This window comes from Callospermophilus lateralis, chromosome 6 (assembly GCF_048772815.1).
Source record: "Callospermophilus lateralis isolate mCalLat2 chromosome 6, mCalLat2.hap1, whole genome shotgun sequence".
Lineage (NCBI taxonomy): Eukaryota > Metazoa > Chordata > Mammalia > Rodentia > Sciuridae > Callospermophilus > Callospermophilus lateralis.
The window spans coordinates 55,250,416-55,270,974 of NC_135310.1; the positions used below are offsets into that span (position 1 = coordinate 55,250,416).

General features: G+C 33.6%; 1 protein-coding gene across 4 annotated transcripts in view; it reads right to left on the reverse strand.

Annotated features, from left to right (window-relative positions):
- Positions 1-758: 758 nt before the first annotated feature.
- The window catches only part of Cdc40 (cell division cycle 40), a 47,943-nt gene continuing 28,142 nt past the window's right edge, over positions 759-20,559 (reverse strand). For all 4 annotated transcript variants that reach the window (XM_076859845.2, XM_076859846.2, XM_076859844.2 and 1 more), the window contains 11 exons: positions 20,378-20,517; positions 19,155-19,251; positions 17,720-17,859; positions 16,803-16,877; positions 14,686-14,731; positions 12,542-12,643; positions 10,889-11,004; positions 10,520-10,653; positions 5,160-5,236; positions 3,653-3,797; positions 759-2,549 (listed from right to left, as the gene is read on the reverse strand). In XM_076859845.2, coding sequence (XP_076715960.1) covers positions 2,372-2,549; positions 3,653-3,797; positions 5,160-5,236; positions 10,520-10,653; positions 10,889-11,004; positions 12,542-12,643; positions 14,686-14,731; positions 16,803-16,877; positions 17,720-17,859; positions 19,155-19,251; positions 20,378-20,517 — 1,250 coding nt within the window. In that variant the 3' untranslated portion in view covers positions 759-2,371. The remainder of the gene's footprint in view (positions 2,550-3,652; positions 3,798-5,159; positions 5,237-10,519; positions 10,654-10,888; positions 11,005-12,541; positions 12,644-14,685; positions 14,732-16,802; positions 16,878-17,719; positions 17,860-19,154; positions 19,252-20,377; positions 20,518-20,559) is intronic.

The following is a 20,559-nucleotide window of genomic DNA, read 5'->3' on the forward strand; positions in this document are numbered from 1 at the left end:
TAGCAACACAATCCCCAGGTGATTCCGATACAGATGACTCAGTTCACACTAGTCTTCGAGGATAGCCTCTGTAATTTCTTGCTGGTGTGTGATCTTTATGGCTGCCATTCAAGTCTTAACTTCACTGTTGATGTTTTCTTTCAGGTTTTAATTTATAAACATGCTAAGGATACCAGCCAGGCCTAAAATGTGTCCTCAAGAACCACATGTAGTAGAAATTACATGTTTCTACTCAGAAATAAGCCTGTTTGATGGTACTCACAGTTCTTTATCTTAAATTTGTCTCCTTAAGACAAAATATCCCCAAGCTTGTGCTTCAATATTTGAATGTCATTCAATTACATCTTTTGCTAAACCATCACTTTTATTCTAACTTTTAGGAAGGAAATCTATCCTGGTGTGAAAAAATAATCTTGAGCCTTTTTTGTTTTTAATGCTAGAAAAGAATCCCATTTGTTTGTGTACACTAAAATTGGATGTAACCGTGACCTAACATACCACTAAATGCTCTAAGGGTACTTACTGCCTTGTATTTTTATCATTTAATTAGAATAAATATATTACTAAATATACTGCACCCACAACTAAAGCATCATATTTTTTCTATACGACGCATTTAAATCTTCAAATGGTTTACTCAACAGACTTCAGACTTAAAAGGAAATTAACAAAGAACATTTCAACCACACTGTCTACAAAAAAATATTTTATTCAAAAATAGGATCTTTTCAAAAAGAGAAAACTTTTATATACAGTTACTTAGTTTAGAAACAGTCAAAAACAATAGAATAAATCCAGATTAAGAAATTATGATTTGTAACATATACAATACTGGTGCTGAATAACAGTTTAAATGTATGAATTCTTTTTGTCCCATCACATTTCAATAATTCACATTTGTTTTACCAGTGATTGGGACTAAGGGAAGGTCTTGTCTGAATTCTTTCCTCTTATTTGCCACCCTTCCTGGGCAGATACAAAAATGGCAGGATCTAGGCAGTGTGCTTCTATCTCTTTGTGTGCCTGTATATCAAAAACTACACCTTCTTCATCTTTATCCTCTTTTACTATTTTCTTCTTTGAAATTTATTTGTATATGGCTACAGAGCCTGGTCATATTTTTAAATTAAAAAATGGAAGCTCTCTAAGGGAAAGGAGCATGCACATGACTCAGAGCTTAATGCTCTTAGGTTATCAACATTCAACATGATTTTGCTCTTCAAGTCAGTACTCTGCATAGCTATAACCAATCTGATATAGACTTAAGACAGAAGAAAGGGCTTGAAAAACTTAAGTACTATTAGCTACTATACTTCAGAGGCTACCTTTATTTCATAATCTGAAATTTTTATTCTCAAACTGGTAGTGTCTAGCCATCTTGTAGCATTATTATTTTTTTTTCAAAGATTTTGAAAGAAGTTTAGTATTTATCAATCTTAAAAAGTTGGGTTGTATGTAAAATCAGAATAATTTTAAAGACAAAACATGACTTCAAAGAAATTACAAACTGACATTTTGGAATATGCCCTCATACCTTAAATTCTAGGAGTATTTTAGTAGTAACATTGGTGAAACAATGGCCTTAGGAGATCCTGATTTCTGGAAGTGTAGCCAGGTCCTTACTGAGAGTGAATAGTAATGAAATTCAAAGCCTTGGTGCATTCTGTTGAGTTCTATCTTCAGAAATAATATAACTCTTTGCTTACAATAGCTCTGTCTGTACTGATCAGTTAGAAAGTAGAAAAAAGAATTCTGGGCTGATTTTTATTTTACACTGTTAAAAATTAGAGGAATGCTGCAGTCAAAGAAGGTTAGTGACCTACAACTAAAAATATGCAACATATGTCATAAAAAATAGTGGAACCCATGAAGCCAAAGGATTAGAACTTGACGCACTGAAAATAATGGGAACAGTAATTGTGGGTGGTTTTATCCTTCTTTCAGACACATATTAAATTATATCATCCCTGGTCTTTACTGCCCTTTTGAATAGGTAATTATATGGTACCTTTTGGAGTCATTAATTACATTATTTCCCCTAGAATCCCCAAACCACTAGGGATTCTTTCTTGACCTCAAAGAGATCTTTTCAGTAATGCCATGGGGACAAACCCCAACTGCCTGCCAACAACTACTCATTGAATAGTCAACGGTCATTCTTTGTATAAATAACATCTATAAAGAACAAAATGAAGTTGCCAATGAAATTAAATGAAGCAAATTTATAAAGCTTTTTTTAAACAATGGGTCAACTTCATAAGGAAAACATTATGTATAAATCAAGTTGTCATCCAACACATTTAATAATTAAATATAGTTAAATATGACACTGGATCAAAAATGATCCTAGATAGTTTCAGGACTAATCCCATTAATCCCACAATTTAATGAGACCATCCCAGCCACATGTAATGACCTTAGATGTTTCATGAGGATGCCACACTGCACCTATACACACTTTATCATGAGCTTTAAAGCGGCTATAGAGTTTTGTGGTCTTCCAGTCCCAAATGTTTAATTTTCCATTTCCATCTCCTGAGATCACATAGCTGCAACAGGAAAAAAAATTCAAAATTATTGTTTTTCAAATACCTTCAACTGGTGAAGTGGATGAAGAACACAGGCAGATCTCATTTTTTAAATTTAACATAAAAATATCATGGTAAGTATACAAAACTCAGAATAATAAGGTAGAACATGAATCAGTCTATAATTTGAACTTCTACAAAAATACCTCCCTAATGAGCTACCAATCAAAGAGTAGAAAATTATTTTTAGCTGGGAACACTGGGAATCCCAGGGGCCATAATAAATGACACATAACAGTCTCTGAACAGTCAAAATAGTATAGAAGAACCAATTTCACATACAGTCAGTGAACATACTAGACACATTCTATCACAGAGAACTTTACTATCTTCATAATTACTTTCTATCTTCAAAATCCTTTGAATAAATCTAAGATTGAGTCACAGGTAAAAATCTAAGGCACAATTATAGGGATTTCTGAATTATCTCTACCTTTTTTATATATTTTAATGAAGAATGGGGAAAGGAATGTGGAATTTCACTCTTAACAAGACTGTAGACTTCATGAATCAAGTGTGATCTAGAAATAGTCAAAAGCTGGATTTCAGTTTTTAGTGCAGATAAGCTACAATAAAGTTGTTCCCTTCAACATTATCATATAAAATTAATTTTCTGGTATTCACTCAGTCATAGTCATACAGTAATTGTAATACTCCTAGCCAGCTTAGAAAAGCAAAGAGAAAATAAAGCATTGTTGATACAGACAGGGATTTATAGGTGGTTAAAGGGCACAGGCCTAAGTAATAGTGTGTGGTTTTTTGTTTTATATCTTGTGGTGCTGGGGATTGAACCCAGGGCTTTGTGCATGAGAGACAGGCACAACTGAGCTATATCCCCAGCACCAAGTCTAAATAATAAGGATAAAACCTCTAGTAAAACCTAAAGAAAAGCAAAATATAATTTTCATAACTTGTTATTGCCTTTTTACCTGGTATTTTGATAGATTATACATTCTCATACAATTAAATATGTGAAAATGATTTCTGAAGTATTATTACTTGTATATGACAGTTTAGGTATCATATATCTGAACATGAGAATAAATCATAAGATTTAAACTTACCTCATGTCTGGTGAAAAGTCCACTTGACAAGCATAGCCTGCTACCATATGTCCCTTAAAAATTTTTTTCTTATTTAATCTGAATCTGTTCTGTGCTCCAAAAATTAAGATTTGGTTGTCCATTGATTGACATGCTAGCCATTTCCCTGTAAAGTCAATAAATGACACATTTTAGAGAAAGACTAAAAAAATTAAAATAAAAACTTTATTTTAAATATGTTTGCTGCCATTATTATTTTTTGTTCCCAAATACTTTATTATACTAGAAAAAAACTTACCATGTTATCCATTAAGTGTGAAAAATATGTCATTGTTAAGAGTTACTTATATGTTAAGTAATGAATTCTGCTCCTATGATCCTATTATCATTGAGTACTCTTCAAATAAAAGGAAACACAGAAGTTCCAAGCTTAGTTTTAATAGAAACAAATTAAATTTATAACATGAAATTAATTTGTAGTTGCTACAGATAACAGAACCAAGGAAAAAATGTAACCTATTTCTGACAAGTATGAAATAAAGAAAGATCACACTGGTAAGAAAATCTCTGATTATCAAATAAACAGCTCCAAAAAATATGATTAACAAAATTACAGTAATTATTTTTAAAGGTGCTTTTCTGTACCCAGGATTCAAAGCCCTTAAATCCTAAACTACAATATTTACTTATGTCTTATACATTTGTAAACATTACTAAGAAAAGTTCTAACCCTGACCTTGTTCAAGATGGGTACGAACATGATAAGAAAAGTACATAATATTGTGATTACCAAAGTAGGATCCAATTAAGGTTGCTCTTCTCATAAGAATGATAGGGCACTTAACTATTTTCACTCTGCCTGTGGCAGATGTACCGATGGAGGAATAGACTCTTCTTTGTCTCTATGACCTTGTTCTACACTTACAGTAGTTATGTGAGTTAACAGTGGCTTCAAAGATGATGTTCCCCAAATCTCAGACCCTTTACTTTTATCCTCATGTAGAGATATAATCATATCAATATATTTTCAGTATGTCTGAAGCACAAATTATATTTCACTTAAAAGACAATGGATTATTGAATAGGAAGGAAATAGTACTAAATAATTTATCTTTTTTATATTTTTACTTGAGAAAATCCTAATAAATTGCTAAGATGTTCTCATTAGAGTAACTCAGACCAAAATTCCCTATCCTCTTGAAAGCAAAGAGCTTATTAAATAATTTAATGAACCTGATTCTATTGGGAGATTAAAACAACAACAACAACAAAACCCTAGTCATACAGAATTCTTAGATGCTCAGTCAATGTTACCTGAAAACTGTTTTTTTTTTTTCAAAACAAGAAAGTGGGTGAGGTGACTCACATATGAAAACCAGTAATTATTTCTAATATTGAAAAGATTTCCTTATATGACACTGAGACAAATTTCCCCCAGGAGGGAATGGCCAAAGTTCCTATGAATATAGCAATTAGACTATCCTGTTTTAGGAGCTCATTTAAGATCACATTCTATGTATGAACTTACCATTTGGAGACAAAGTCACTGCAGGCATTGAGTGCATACTGGGTTCTGCTATATACTTGAAATCCACAGGGATATCCCTAAAATTTTAAAATAGCATATCAGAACAAGTAGGTAAGACAATGAAACCTTTAGCAGGAAAATTATCTTTGAAATGGAGGTATAGTATTAAAGTAAAAGCAAACTCTTGAAATGATATATTTATTAAACCTTTTCATTAAACTTTCTGGAGGAAGGAAAATTACAAAATGATACTGTTTTGCTTATTAAAGCTTTTTACTTTATAAATGATTTTCCATGAAATATTTTATTTTCAAACTCTGAAAATTCAACTTTGACCTTAATATTTTTTTAAAAAAATTGTTATAAGATATTTAATAACTCATCATAAAATGTACTATGGTAAGTCAAAACACGATGTCTGTACAAGCCTACAAGGAATGTTCTTTTAACTCAGCAATGCAAACAGACAGCAGACAGAGCTATACGGATCTGTGTGCTGGTCTATTCCATCTAGAAATAATGACCAAGTCTAGGGAGATTAAGTGCTTGGTACCTAGACTATTTTCAAAATATATGCTAAGCATTTCAAAAGGGTATGGTAGGAAAAAAAAAAAAAGCATTAAAAACAAAACCAAAAAAATTTCATGTGAGTGATACAAAGGATAAAACAAAACCAATAAATTTGAAAAACCAGTCACCTAAATTTAAAACCATTGAAAATTCTAACTTTTTCATTTTTACTGTTCTTCATGAAAAATTATGTCAGGGCTGGGGTTGTGGCTCAGTGGCAAAGTGCTTGCCTAGCATGCATAAGGCACTGGGTTTGATTCTCAGCACCACATATAAATAAATGAATAAAATAAAGGTCCATCAAGGTCTAAAAAATATATTTAAAAAAACATATCATAATTCTAAAAGGAGTTTTGATCCTGCTGTTTCTCATAAGAATTTTTTTTTTTTTTTTACAGAGTAATATCTGGGAAATGTAATCTGATGAATCAAACAAACATAAAATAGCAATTTCAATTTCAAGTTACGATTCAAGTTCTAATACTTTGATTAACTAGAAAATAATAATAATGATAACAAGAAGAATGATACTTTGTTTCATGTAAGAATTTTTTTCTATCCATTTATACAGCCATCTGAAAGAAGAAAGAAATGATTAGAGAAAACTTCTCTTCAAGTCTTGCTTGGAGGAAAAAAAAAATCCCAGGCATAAAAAGGGGAATAACACTGTCAGATCAAAAAAGAATTCGTATTTTCCCTTCCTTGTATTTATTATTAGTTGCTAAAAATTTTATGTCATGGATTGAAAAATAAGGGCATTTTCTAAGTTAAATTGACCGTATTTCAGGTTCATATTAATCAATACTATACATAAACAAAAAAATCAAATGGACTTTTATTTTAAGGAATCTTGGTACAACAAAGTTTAGAACAACAATTGAATCTGAACTCCTCTGTGGACTTCATTACTTCTAGTAAAAATGTCTGCTAGGCATAGTTAAATTTAATAAACACAACACTTTTCTAATTAGATACTGTAATGCAGTATAATAAGCTAGTAAAACTTATCTTCAAATAATCTTCAGTTTGGAAATGTATTCATAAAAAAAAAAACCAAAATTTTTAAAATAAAAGATAAACAGTGTTTATCAACCTCTGTAAAATTTCTTTTTAAAAGTATTTTACCGAAATAAATACCTTTGGGAGAAAACATGACAATGACATTTCATGCATTTAGCGAGTTAAAAATACCATATTTGCTGAATATTGAATATAAACTCCAATTCTCCTTCAGAACTACATAATAGTCTTAGTTTCTGATTGTGCTGTTTAAGAAAGCCAAGGTTCCTTTGGTTTGTTTTCTTTTCTCATTATGCTACTCTAAGCAGGAAGAGGGAAGATAAGCTTGGTAAGCACCACTTGTCTAAAGGCCCTGGTGCTGTTAATTTTCCTGGGGTCAGCTCTCACTTTGAGGAGATGACGACCTCCCTTCTATGCAAGCCACTAGTATCACTAGTAATTACGCTTCGTGGTGGCTATAAGACTTCTGGGGATCCTGAGCTTCCTATTTGCCTTTGTAACAAGACTGATCCTCACATTCTCTATCACTTCCTTCATTCATCTAACTGCTCAGCCACATAATTAAGAACTCGAGTTTTGGAATATAATATAACGAAGATCTTAAGTTTTGGAATCAGTTTGACCCAAGTTTGAATTCTGGCTTTTTCCTGTCCTACATAACCTTGGGCAGGGCAAATCAATTAAACTGTTTCAGTTTTCTTTTACAGAAAATGGGAATAAAAAACGTACCTATCTTGTAAGATTGTACATTAAGTCAGAGTTCAAATAATACACTTAGATTAGCAACTGGCATATAAAAAGGGTTCCATAAATGTAACAGCACTAATGATTACAACAACGACTACCATATTAAGTCAGGGTTAATTGAAAATCTCAAGGATGTCATCATTTGTAACAAAACAGTATCATGACTTTTTAGCAGTATTAAGAGAGAGAGATAAAACATTAACATTTAAATATTTACCAATTTGTTTTACACCATTCTACATTTAAAAAGGGAAATGAAATGTCATCTGAAGGTAGAAACATCTAAATGTTTAAGTATAAACAAACTGTTAACATACATAAAATAAAACGTATGTTTAAGAAAGAGTACTGGGGCTGGGGTTGTGGCTCAGAGGTAGAGCGCTGGCCTAGTATGCGAGGGTACTGGTTTTGATCCTCAGCACCACACAAAAATAAAATATAATGTGTCCATCTATAATTAAAAAAATAAATATTAAAAAAAGAAAGAGTACTGTGCAAATGATTTAAGATGACCTATGTAAAACTTTGTGTCCAAATGGCATGTCAGATCTTCTCTTACAATTTAATGAGTTACTGTCTTCATGGTTTTCAGAATCTGAAATACTAATTGCTTTTGTGCTAATTGCTTACAAAAAAATAATGCTTTGCTATCTTATTTACTGTTGTCATTGTATGATCCCTGCTCTATGTATGCCTTATCCAGCCTCCCATCAATGGCTACCATGGATATCTGAACTGCCCTGATGCAAAATACCCTAAGTGCCCATGCCCCACTGGACAGAATAGAGAACAAAGACTTTGAGTCACTTTCCTCAATTTTGCAGCTTGGAGATGTCATTGCCCATTTTTCCAAAGAAATGGAATGAAGAAATTCACAATGGGAAAATGTGACAGTCGTCCACTTTATGCTTTGTGGACAGTCGTCCACAATAAGCTCTGTCACTGAGACTTATTTTTAAAATCTTCTTGATGTGATCTCTCCTTTCTGATCTTCTTCCCCCTGATCTCCTCCTCCCTAATCTTCCCCTCCCTAGTTTTGCCTACCTAATCTCTCCAAACAGGATTCCTTTTGAATCACCTCTTTAATAACCTCCTATCCCCCCTGATGGGCAGAATCACAGCCTCTGGGACAGGAATTCCCTATGTTTCTTCTTTGCTAGCAAAGCAATAAAACTTCTTTTCCTTTTTCTCAAGAAAACAAAAGCAAAAAACTTAGTGTTCCTATCCAGATTCTCTATAAGAAACATCATTTCTGAAGTAAGAAAGCTTTAGTTATGAGGCAATCTTAAACCATGGACCTAACAGTGATGCTATATGCAACTACAAAGTACAATCAACTCTACTAGTTGGGAATAACTTGGATAAATGTGGTAGTGGTGAGGAATGTTAATTCTTCAATTATTAAAACTGTCCTGACAATGATTAGGGCCTGCTCAGCTCTCCAAAAGGATGTACACTGAGATGGAAATCAAATTCAAAACTTCCCACTTTCCTAAAGTGTAACAACTTCTGAGGGTAGAAAGATGCACTTTCTAGTCCTTGTTAGGCTATAATCATAGTTGAATTATGCTTCATAAATGGCTACAAAAACAAGCTGGGTTCCATCTACACATTCATTTTAACCAAAAGATTATCATGTATTTCTTTACAACTTAATTATATTAAGTTATAAAATATATAATATTTATAATTACAATTATAATATTTATATTTAAATTATAAAACGTGATCTATGACAGTCAATGAAACTAGCTTCAGTATTTTGGACTTTAGAAAAATGATTTTTTTCCCGAGGAATGCAAAAGTAACCAATATAGTCTGATTATATTCTATAATTAAAACATCTGTACAGGATGATGATATGGGACAACTTTCAATATTGAATAATCATAAAATAGACATTTAAGGAATGGAGAAATAATGAGTATTTTCTTTGAGTTTTTTCTGAGGCATAATCCCTACATAACCAATATAGCCTATATATTTGTGGCTCCTACTTCTTATCAGCCAGTTATTTTGCAAAGATGAATAAAATAACTAATATACAATGTAAGATACCACAATTTAATGTCTATTATCACTATATGACAAGTACTCAAGTAAATATTCTTTGGATATTTATTACAGTTGAATATTTCTTCTTTGGAAAGATTATCCAAAAACTGTGAAGACAGCCTATTTAGAGTTTATGTCCGAATTGTGGGTACTTAAATAGTTAACACACTGATTGGCAAGCCAGGATCACAGCTGTGAAAATATGTAAATAACTGCATATTATCAGGCTTTGTCTTTGGCTACACATTTTATTTTATTTTATTTATTTATTTATTTTTTTTGATGTTAACAACTTTATAGACCAGCCCCAAATTGTGTTGCACACCACCTATAGAGCCTCTTGATTCCTTCATAATTTATTCCACTTTTATTAAGTCCTGATACTGTTCAGCACTGGACCAAATACAGGAAGTAGAGATGGCTAGAATCCATTCCTTGCTCTCCAGCAATTCCCAACAGACCTGCTACAGCACCCCAGGAAGCCCAGAATCAGAGCATCATTAGTCCAAATGGTACCTGTACGTAAATTCAGAAAATGTATCCTTTCTGATCAGATGCAGTCCTGGGGGCACATAGTCTAGCAAGCACTGATTTCTCTTCCCCTTTAGCTGAGCAACGTGGTACAGTTAACAATCTGTGCAACTGATCTTGGTGATCACAGTGGGCTGGCTACACATTTTAAAAATTGCTTGTTTTGTATAAAGCAGTAAATTTTCTTTCTTCCTTTTTTTTTTTTTTTCCCATTTTCTGGTACTGGAGGTTGAAACAAGAGCTGTGTGTGTTAGGTAAGCACTAAGTTACATCCCCAGACCTGTTAAAATTTTTATTTTGAGACCGGGTCTCACTGAATCAACAGGCTGGCCTAAAACTTGCTATCCTTCTGCCTCAGCCTCCCGAGTATCTGGGATTATAAGTGTGTGCCACTGTGCCTAGCCAAAGCAGTAGATATTTTACTGATGGAAACTCACCATTCCCAAACTCTTAGGCTCTTATCATCAGATGTGCTCACGAATCTCCTATTCTCATCAACAAAAACAATGGTGTTGACAGCTCCCAAATGCCGATCATATTCCTGCACAATTTCTCCACTTCGAATGTCCCACTAGATAGCAAACAAGAGCAAAGGTAAAAACAGAGATATAATTTTGGACAGTGGAAAGGAAAAAGATCTCTAAGATGTTTTTATAAATTGACTGTTTTCTACTAATAGATACTAACAGAGTATCAGTAATCCCTACAAGTAGCAAATATTAAATGTGCTAACATTCTGTAATCCACTCCCTGATATAAAATAAAGCTCAGAAAGCTTAATAAAAATACTGAAGGAAAAGACTTACTTGCACGATCTTTTTATCAGACATCCCGGCCACAAAGAGATTTTGTTTATCTTCATCAGGATTGAATTTGACACAATAGGGTACTTTTCTGTTTGTAAATCTTGATATACACTGTCCTAAAACCAAAAACTCAAATTAAATAAAAAAATAAATTTGACCCCTTAAGGATGACAGTGGCATTAAGATCTATGGTCATTTGATTAAAAAATTTTGAGGAAAGGCAGCTCTCTTCTTCTTCTTTTTTTAAAGATGGACACAATATCTTTACTTTTTAAATTTATTTTTATGTGGTGCTGAGGATCAAACCTAGTGCCTCACATGTGTGAGGCAAGCACTCTACCACTGAGTTACAACCCTAACCCATGCTTATTCTTTGTTATAAACTACATTGTTCCCTTTCATAGTTTCCAGTCCTGGGGATTGAACCCAGGGCCTCATGCATGCTAGGCAAGTGTTCTGCCACTAAGCTATATTCCCAGACCCTTTCCATGGATTTTTAATAATTAAAAATAATTTTTCAAAAGTATGTCTGTGCCATAAATTGTTGAATAGATGAATATAATTTCATCCATATAATGGAATACTTTGAGCAACAAAAAAGAGTAAGTAACTGGCACAAGCTTATGGGTAAATCTCAGATACTATTTTGTGTGAAAATAGATATAAAAGAGAAATTAATTTACATAAGTTCATAGATACAGTTACCAAAAAGCAAAATGAAAACCACTAAACATTTATGCATTTCATAAGTTTCATGTATATTATTCCTTGACTTTAGAAAAGCCCTTAGAGTGGGGAGCTCTCAGCCTTGGTTATACAGTAGAATTACCTAGTCCACAGCCTGGACCAATCATATAAGGACCTCTGAAGGTTGAACCCAGGTATCAAAAATTTTGAAGCTCTTCAGATGACTACAATGTACAGCCAGAATTGAGAATCACTGCTAAGAACATGGACTTTGGTATCAGAGACCTTGGTTTGAACCCAACTGTGTCACTGACTAGCTGTGTAACCCTAGAAAGTTATCTTTAAGCCTCAGTTTTCTCATTTACAATGTAATACTAGTACACATCTCACAGAGATATATTAAGATTACATGACATACTGCATATCAATGCTTAGCGTAATTGGCAAATATTAGTTATTATCAATAATCTTTAAATTCATTAAGATAAAAGATAACTTTCTAATAGTATAAAATTATAATGGCCACAAAATACTGATGCAATTAATATGGTTACAAATATGTAAAACCAACTGGTCAACAGGAATTTAAACCTACATTTGAATCAATTTGAGTAATTAAATTTAATTCTACTCATAGGCATTTATGTAGTTTCTTTATATGTAATGTACCACGCTAGGAAACATACGAAGACAAAAAGATCAATTAGATGGTCTAGGGAATATTTCAAATTTGCTTGTCCATTAACATGTTTACATTATAAATTGTATGTAGTAGGAACAGTTTCATAGTGAAAGAGCTGTTTTTATAAATGAGTTTTAACTCAAACATATTTTGTTATATTAACTGATAGTCAATGGTGGGACAATCAGCAGTGAGAGGTGACATTTTATTGGAGTCAGCTCATATCATTTCAAATAAATGCTAACTTAGAAGATAAAGGTTTCTTAGTTTTAGTGCATTCTTACCTGTTTCAGTATCCCAGAGTTTAAGATATCTGTCATAGGCTGCACTAAGGAATTGCGTTCCTGCAGTATTGAAGCAGATGTCCCTGACAGCTTTACTGTGACCTAAAGGCAGAGGCAACAGAAATGGCAGTGAGATCAAGATTTGTATCTTCAGAAACAACATTAAACAGTGGTTCCTAAGGAAGGAAGTTAGTCAAGATCATTGAACCCATCTTCTGATTCACTGACTTACAATCCAATATGGGTGTGCAATGAAGAGTGGGAATTTCTCTCCCTTCCAGAGGCTCCTCAGGTGATTCTGATACATAATGTTTGGATAAGAACCAAGAGAACAGTCTTAAGTTCTTCTTCTTTTTAAAAAATTTGTAATGAGAGTCTCTATTTTAATATATAGTACAGACAACTGATAACTAACTAGCCAAGAACTTATGGAAACATAATTGACTGATTATTGCCAATGAAAACAAATGATGATGAAATTTGGGGGTTCACTATCAGGTTGCTCACCAGGCTGGAAATGAAAATAAAATGACTTAGACCTAAAGTTTAGGAAACTGTAGTCCTTGTTTGATAAATGTATGTCTGGATAATTATGATATTACCAAATTTTATAGAAAATGATTCAGAATCTCACAGATGAATGAACAATTTAAATATGAAACAGTTCTTATTTTAAAGATAGCTTTTTAAGAATAAATTAATTTTAAGGCGCTGATTATGTTTTAGTTAGAAATCAATCTTGCCAGAATCACTCTTTTGAAAGTTAACAAACAAAAGATAGCTAAACAAAAGCAGAAACTTTCCTATTTCTCACCACACCTACCATGACCAAGACATGTACAGTTGTACATAATGTGTATGGCACAAATTGTCAACCACATGTAGCAACCCTGAGCCTGGACTACCACTGAACTCTAGTCAGGCAGTATGCACCATAGCAATTAGAAATTCTTTTCTTCAGCAAGAGTCCCAGTCAGAGCTGTTGTAATCTTCCTACATAAGAGAATTTCAGTTTTCTACTGAAAAATGGTCTGCCAGTACAGGGGAGGCAGATGGAGACCAAACCCACTATGTGACAGAGACATTTTGTTCCCTGACACAGCTAACAGCTTTCCATAAGTCTTCCTTTAGGCTGCATGCATGGTACCTTGGATGGTATTTATTTGCAGAGTTCCTAAAATCTTAACAAAGCACAGCAGAACAGACTCCCACTTTAATCTAAAAACAGAGCCACCACGACTTACACAAACAGAGTTTCAATGTGGTTTGGTTAAATTTGGAAAGAGTAATGAGCTTTCATATGAAATGACAAAGACAATAAACCTTTCTCTACCAGGAAGGCTAGTCTGTCACACAGCTGTCCTCCCTTTGGTCCTCTTCTTTACTTCAAGTTCTCTTGATCTTGTCCTTTTTATGCCTCAGCTGCCAATTTCCAACCTCTCTTGCAAGTTCAACATCTGGCTGTTGCTTACTGGGTATTTTAACTTTGATATCCCAAAGGCAGCTCAGATTCAGAGTCTACACCCTCATCATCCTTGCATTCCCTCCTTTGGTGAACAGCACCACCATTCTTCCAGCTACCTGGGAGTCACCCTAGATTTCTGCCTAGATTTATTACATCCCATTACCAGATTCCATCAATTTCAATACTTAACAGGTCCCTTCTTCTCTCTGTTGTTTTGATTCAAACTCTCACCATCTCTGATCCAGACTAATAAAAAAATGAATTAATTTCCTTTCTTCTAGGTTTTCTCTAATCAAAGCATCGTCCAGATTGCAATGTGATTTTCTGCAAACTTCCAATCATGCAACTACTTCCCTACAAGAGCTGTTCAATGGCTCTCTGATGCCCTTACAATAGTTCCCCTTTGACTACTTTTCTCTGTGCTTTTGCTCTCACTTACACCCTGGGAATTCTGCTACCTATGTGATTCTTCCAAAGCAGTGTGCTTTCTTATACTACATTTGCTTCTGCACTTCCCAGTTCTGTCTACCTGGGGGGACCTGCTCCTTCTAATAGGCTCAGTTTAAGTTATGAACACTTTCCTTACATCACTGTACTAAAATTACTGCTGTTGATGTTATCTCACTATAAAAAGTCTTCCCCCAAACAGATTTATAGCCAGGAACAAAAGAAGTATTACCAATAAATGTTCTCAGACAACGCCGGTCACCGTAAACCTCCCAGAGCTGGAGAAAAAAAATAAAATACACAGACATATTAGTTTTTTTTTTTTTTTTTGGTGCTGGGGACGGGACTCAGGGCCCCATATATGCTAAACATGTGCTTTGCCACTGTGCTCCGCCCCAGTCCTGGAGGTATTAAATTTAATAAGAATTTTTAATCAATAATAATGTCATATTCCAGCTATGTATGTGCATATTTGTGTGTGTATAGGGGATTTAATTATTAAATTTTAGTTAGCACCAAGAGTTTGTGTTATATTACTTGGAGTACACACACATATATACACATACACATTCTTTTATAACTAGAATTTTTTTTTTAAGGTCTTTTCATCCAAAGTGATATAAAATACCTGCATCAAAATACCAAGAGACCTTGACTACAGAAGGAGTTAATCCAGGTAGTTTCATTTAGCATTGCTTTTTTTTAATACTGTAGTTATTTTCTATGATAAAAAAGTTTCTACTTTTGTATAATAGAAGCAGTGGGAAAATAATGATCTAGACTAAAATAACAGTCTCATAATTCTCATCATACCCAAAGTGCAGAAATACAAAAGCTTCAAAACTAGCTTTATTCTTGCCTGCCTCAAATCCAGTCCTTGACAAAACTGCTAGTGCTCTAAAACAGAAAGTATTTCCTGGCCACCCAGTGCTAGGAGGATAAAGTCTCAGTTCCCCCAGCATGCCACAAGAGGATTTCTGGGACCTGGTCCCTTTCCTATGACTATTATCATTCTTTGTCTCTTAGATTTTATGCTTGGCCAACCACAAAACTTGCAGTTTTCGGCACACACCATGCTGTTTCATTCTATTTGCTCTTCTCAAACGTACTCTATTCCTTCCCTTTAACTTAACCTTCCTACTGAGATATGCTTCCTTTTGGAAGCCAGAATACATGCACCTTGTGCCTGCCTCTATAATGATCATTTACCTCATCATACAACGATCACCCTATGGGCAGAGATAGTGCCTTAACATTTTTTTATCCTCACCCCTTCACATAATGGCTACCTAATGAGTGTTTACATATGTGAATTTAATTGAATTCTGTAATTGTTTTTTAGTTGGTCAAAGAGAAGATCATAACCTCAATTTACATAGTTTGTATAAAGTAAAGGTTAAAGAAGTAAGGGTTTTTACTACAACTGACTCAATTAGTGACAAATCAAGACAAATTATCTCTATTAGAGACAAATGCCTAAATGGTTGCTCTCATCCAAAGAAGCTGTCTTTATATATTCTTAATATTCATGCATTATTAAGAAGGAAAAAGCTTTAATGATTCAACTTTCCAAGCCACAAGACCATTATAGGGTTGGTATTTATCGAACCATTGTAAAGATAATAGACACAGTGAAGACCAAAAAACACAAAACTATCCTTTTAGATTTAAGATTTATTTCAAGACTTTCCCCATATCTAAGTTGACATGAAACTTTAGATATGAGAACTGTGAGCCTATTGTTTTAGTCTAGATCATTATTTTTGTACAGCTTCTATAATATCTTTTGCTTCAGGAAAGTTCTAAACTAGTCTTTCAGTATCAAAATGCTATACTTGTGACAACCAAGTCTTCTGTACCACATACTACAGAGTTGAGCAGAAAGTACAGGTGGAACTTCCTAAGACTACACTGGGAGAAGAGACTGGGAGCACTTCTGCCAGTTGTTATCTAAAAGCATTCAATGAAAAAGGATAAAATACATTGTTTATTTTGAAAATGGGATTTCTATAATGTGTCCTCTCTACCTTATTTGGTTTTGAGGAAAAATGAACACTATTACATATCTAAAACCTCTATAAAAATGCATAACTAGTGATTAAATATTTCTGTGTCTAATGCCAAACTGATTGGATTACATTCTAATCAGTGTTCTAAGCTTTAAAAAGAACCTAGACAACTGGACCACATGGCTATATTTGAACCTACAAGTTTAGAAGCAGTTCATAAATGGCTGAATTTACAGGACCTAAGAGAAAATTATTAACCTCTAATTGCCTAACACCCAAATTTATTTACAATTAACCAGATTTAACAGTGACAAAGCTGCCAGTGTTATCAAAAACTCACCTTAATTTTACAATCCATGGAACAAGACAGCAGTAAATGACCAGAGAGGGGAAACAATCTGACTGCACTGACACCCTGTAAAAAGGTATCAGAGTTATAAACCAGAAGCATTTTGAATATTGGCTAGAACACAAGGTATTGGCTAGAACACAAGGCAAAGACGGTAAACTTTAAGCACCCTAAAAGCAACCTTTTCTATTTTTCTTCATTCCAATCATCATGCCCCAGAATAATCATCATTAGTATTCCAAGAGCAGGCCTTACTGACACTAAGCTTTTGAAGGTTTTTTTTTTTTGTTTTTTTTTTTAACCTTTAATATTGACTTTCTCACTCAAGGGAATCCTGAGTCAATCAAATTGCTAATGCCCCCACTTTGTTTCCTTCTTTTATGTAGTTCCTTTGCTCTTTGCAAAGAGCTGGAAATTAACAGCCAGAACGGTACAGATGACAAAGAATATCAACATGGAAAATTCTCATGTATCTTGTCTTTGTGTTATTACCTTGACTTATAAACCACGGAGCATCTCATTTCTGCAATGGGATAACCCCCCAAAACCAAGGCAACATTACAGGCTAAGCAGGAGACTTGATGCTAGGACCAGGTTGTTACTCAACTGAATTTGTGTCCAAGAGGAAGCAGACTGTGACTGGAACTTGCAGAGAAAGGGCTGTGCTGGGGGTCAGAATATCCAACCACAAACACGTGTCATGGCCACGTCAGAAGGTTTTCAAGACTGATACATGTGAGTGTCTCCAAAGTCTAATCCAACTTGATCTTCAATATGACTCCCCTGTCCTATCTTTACTTCCCTATATGCTCACCAGAAATACTGAATGATCCACATCCATGACTGAAACTTTACACTGGCTTCACTATTATAACACTACAGAAAACAGAAACATCCAACTTGCTTACCTTTGTATGTCCAGACCACACATGAATTTGTTTTTTGGGAAGATAACACTTTTCAGGTGGCACAGTTGACCGTAGATTGACACCAACATCCTGAGGTATGTGAAGATAGGATCTGCCTTGATAGTCATACATTTCTTTAACTGAAACAAGAAGGCAATAACCAAATAGTTCATAGTCAAAACAATCACAAAATCTATATTCTTAAAATGATGAACATTTCGTTCTTAGGGTTATTGCCTTTATCAAGACTTGGGTAATAACACTCTGGTGATGCTAAGATTGTAGGTTAGTTAAAATTAGCTGCTTGAAATCCTTGCTATCATTTCCAACTAGAAGCAGTATTTTGGAATTCCTAAATTCCTAGAGCGTATTACACCTTTAAGATCTATACTTCTTTCACTCAGTCATAAACTTTAGTGATATATAATAAAGACTTCACTGCAGTATAATAAGAGTGAGTAAAAAAAAAAAAATACTTGGGCCTCATGAGCACTGGTAAAGAATCAGAAGCAAAACAGGCTAAGAAAGAAATTAAAACAAAAAAATATCAACTATCCTTTCCTCTCACTTTCTGCTTTTATGCCTTTCAGGTTCCTTTCCATTCCTCTTTTCCTGATTTTCACCTCAAAATTTTATAATAGTCATGTGGGTGACTTAGATGGCATAGTGTAGAGAAAGCAGTTAGTAGTATGCCTGGCACAGAGTGGGTATTCAATAAATGTTGAATGGTATTGCTGTTACAATTGTACACGCCACAGTACTAAACAGATTCCTTAAATACAAAACTGGAGCCTGATAAACCAAATATGGCCTCATTATACCTAAAAAGCTGATGTGATAAAACATCAGAAAAAGCAACACTATTTGTGCAAAAAAATCAGTAATCACTATGTAATTTCCTAAATGTAACTAATCATTAATGAATAGGTACATTCTAGAATATTTGTAATTTATTTTGGTGAATATGCATTTTCTTCCACAAGTCAAGGTAAGTATGAGTCTTACTCTCCAGTTTACTTACATTTAATGACATTCATAAACTGTGAAGATACCTGACTATTTGGATGGTGTTAAAAAAAAACCAGTTTAATGATTTAGGCATCATTAAGATATGAAAAGAGTCAACTTTATGTCAAGAAAGGGCATGAACCATACAAGTTTCTTCTTTATTTTTAATTTTTTTTAAATTCATGAACACTTCAACAGACATTTTTATGTGGCTATTATTAGTCATGCTACTACTTTTTTTCCCCTTTATTAGCACAAGGAAAAGTCTGCTGTGATTTTTTGGGGATACAAACTGTAAAATTATAATTATTCTCAATATTATGATTGTATGGCAGCTGACAGTAAGGGCAATTGGTATTACATGAACAGAGAACAGACAACATATGTGAGCTTTTTCATGAAATGAAGAAATATGAAAATACATTACCATGTAAGATTGTCTTCTCCTCCCCAGGTTTCTCTTCTTCCTGTTTGCCTTTCTTCTGCCTTTTTGCTGTGATTTCATCCAATTCTTTTTGTTCTTCCTAAGAAAATGAAGGAGTGAACTTTAAAACAAATGTTTGAGAATCTCACTATGTCCAAAGTTGGTTATAAATTCTTTATAATGAAGTCTTCATTTTTGTGAAGCAATTGCTGTAAATATATTTCCCCATAGAATAATTTCAACTCTTCCATAAGCAGAGATTGATTATCTCTTCCACAGATTACAAAATGGCAATCAACCTATAATGGATACTAGATAATATTTTTAAACCAATTTTATACAAGCTCATCCTTCTGGAACATCTAGAAATAAATTGAACATATTATGCTAATTGTTCAAGTGAAAAGACAAGGCAATTAGAAAATCTGGTACCAGAAAGGAAAGGAAACTGAATTTTAGTACATAATGTTGTTCTTCAATAAATAGCTATTACATAGTCATGAGGGTATAAGCAATTACTTTAGATTTGTGACCATTTTGGCATGAGCTGGGGAGGGAAGTGGGAGAGCAGTAAATCTGTATCTATAATAACAATCTAAAATAAATAAAGAAATAGCAGAACATGTACATTATTAAGCTAATGCAGATGTAAAAAACATCTAGAATATAAGCTGTACGAGGCCAGAATTTTCTTGATCTTGCCCACAACTGTATCTCAGGACCTAGACTGGTGCCTGGCTCATAGAGACAAATGGGATTATGCAGGTGGGGAAAGGAAGGTTGGAGTTCTGTATTTTCACTTTACTAACTTCATAGTAAAATTTAAAAAAAAAATACAGATAAAATTTAAGATTTTTGAATAAATGAATAAGTAAAACACACTATCAATTCCAATATGAAAGAAACCCCCCGATTTTGTAGTTACTATCTGAATGTCTGGTACCAGAAAAACAGATATCATGGCAGTTTAAAAGCTTTATTAAGGCAATTTTAAAAAAAAAATTGTTCAATATTCTATTTTTACAAGAAAGTACCAAAGAAAGTAAAGCAGAAAAAAAAGTATACAAAAATAGTACAAAAAAAATTATTGTATTTTCTTAACAAAGGCAGAGAAATTCTGAGGAGTCACTTGGTTCTCTAAGAGAATCTCAAGTTTATTAATAGAGATATGATTTGTAAAGACATAGCATACACTTGAACTGGAAATGAAAAACATCAAAGCTTACTTCTGAAGGTTTGGCTACATCTTTTTCGTCCACATATTTTGCCCACGGTCCCAAGAAACCATCAATATTAGATGCATCGTTTTCTTTGAACTTTTTCCTCTTTTCTGTTTTCTTTTGACCAGTTTCAAATACAGTTAAACCTACGTTAACAACAACAAAAAGAAATTATAAATATATACATT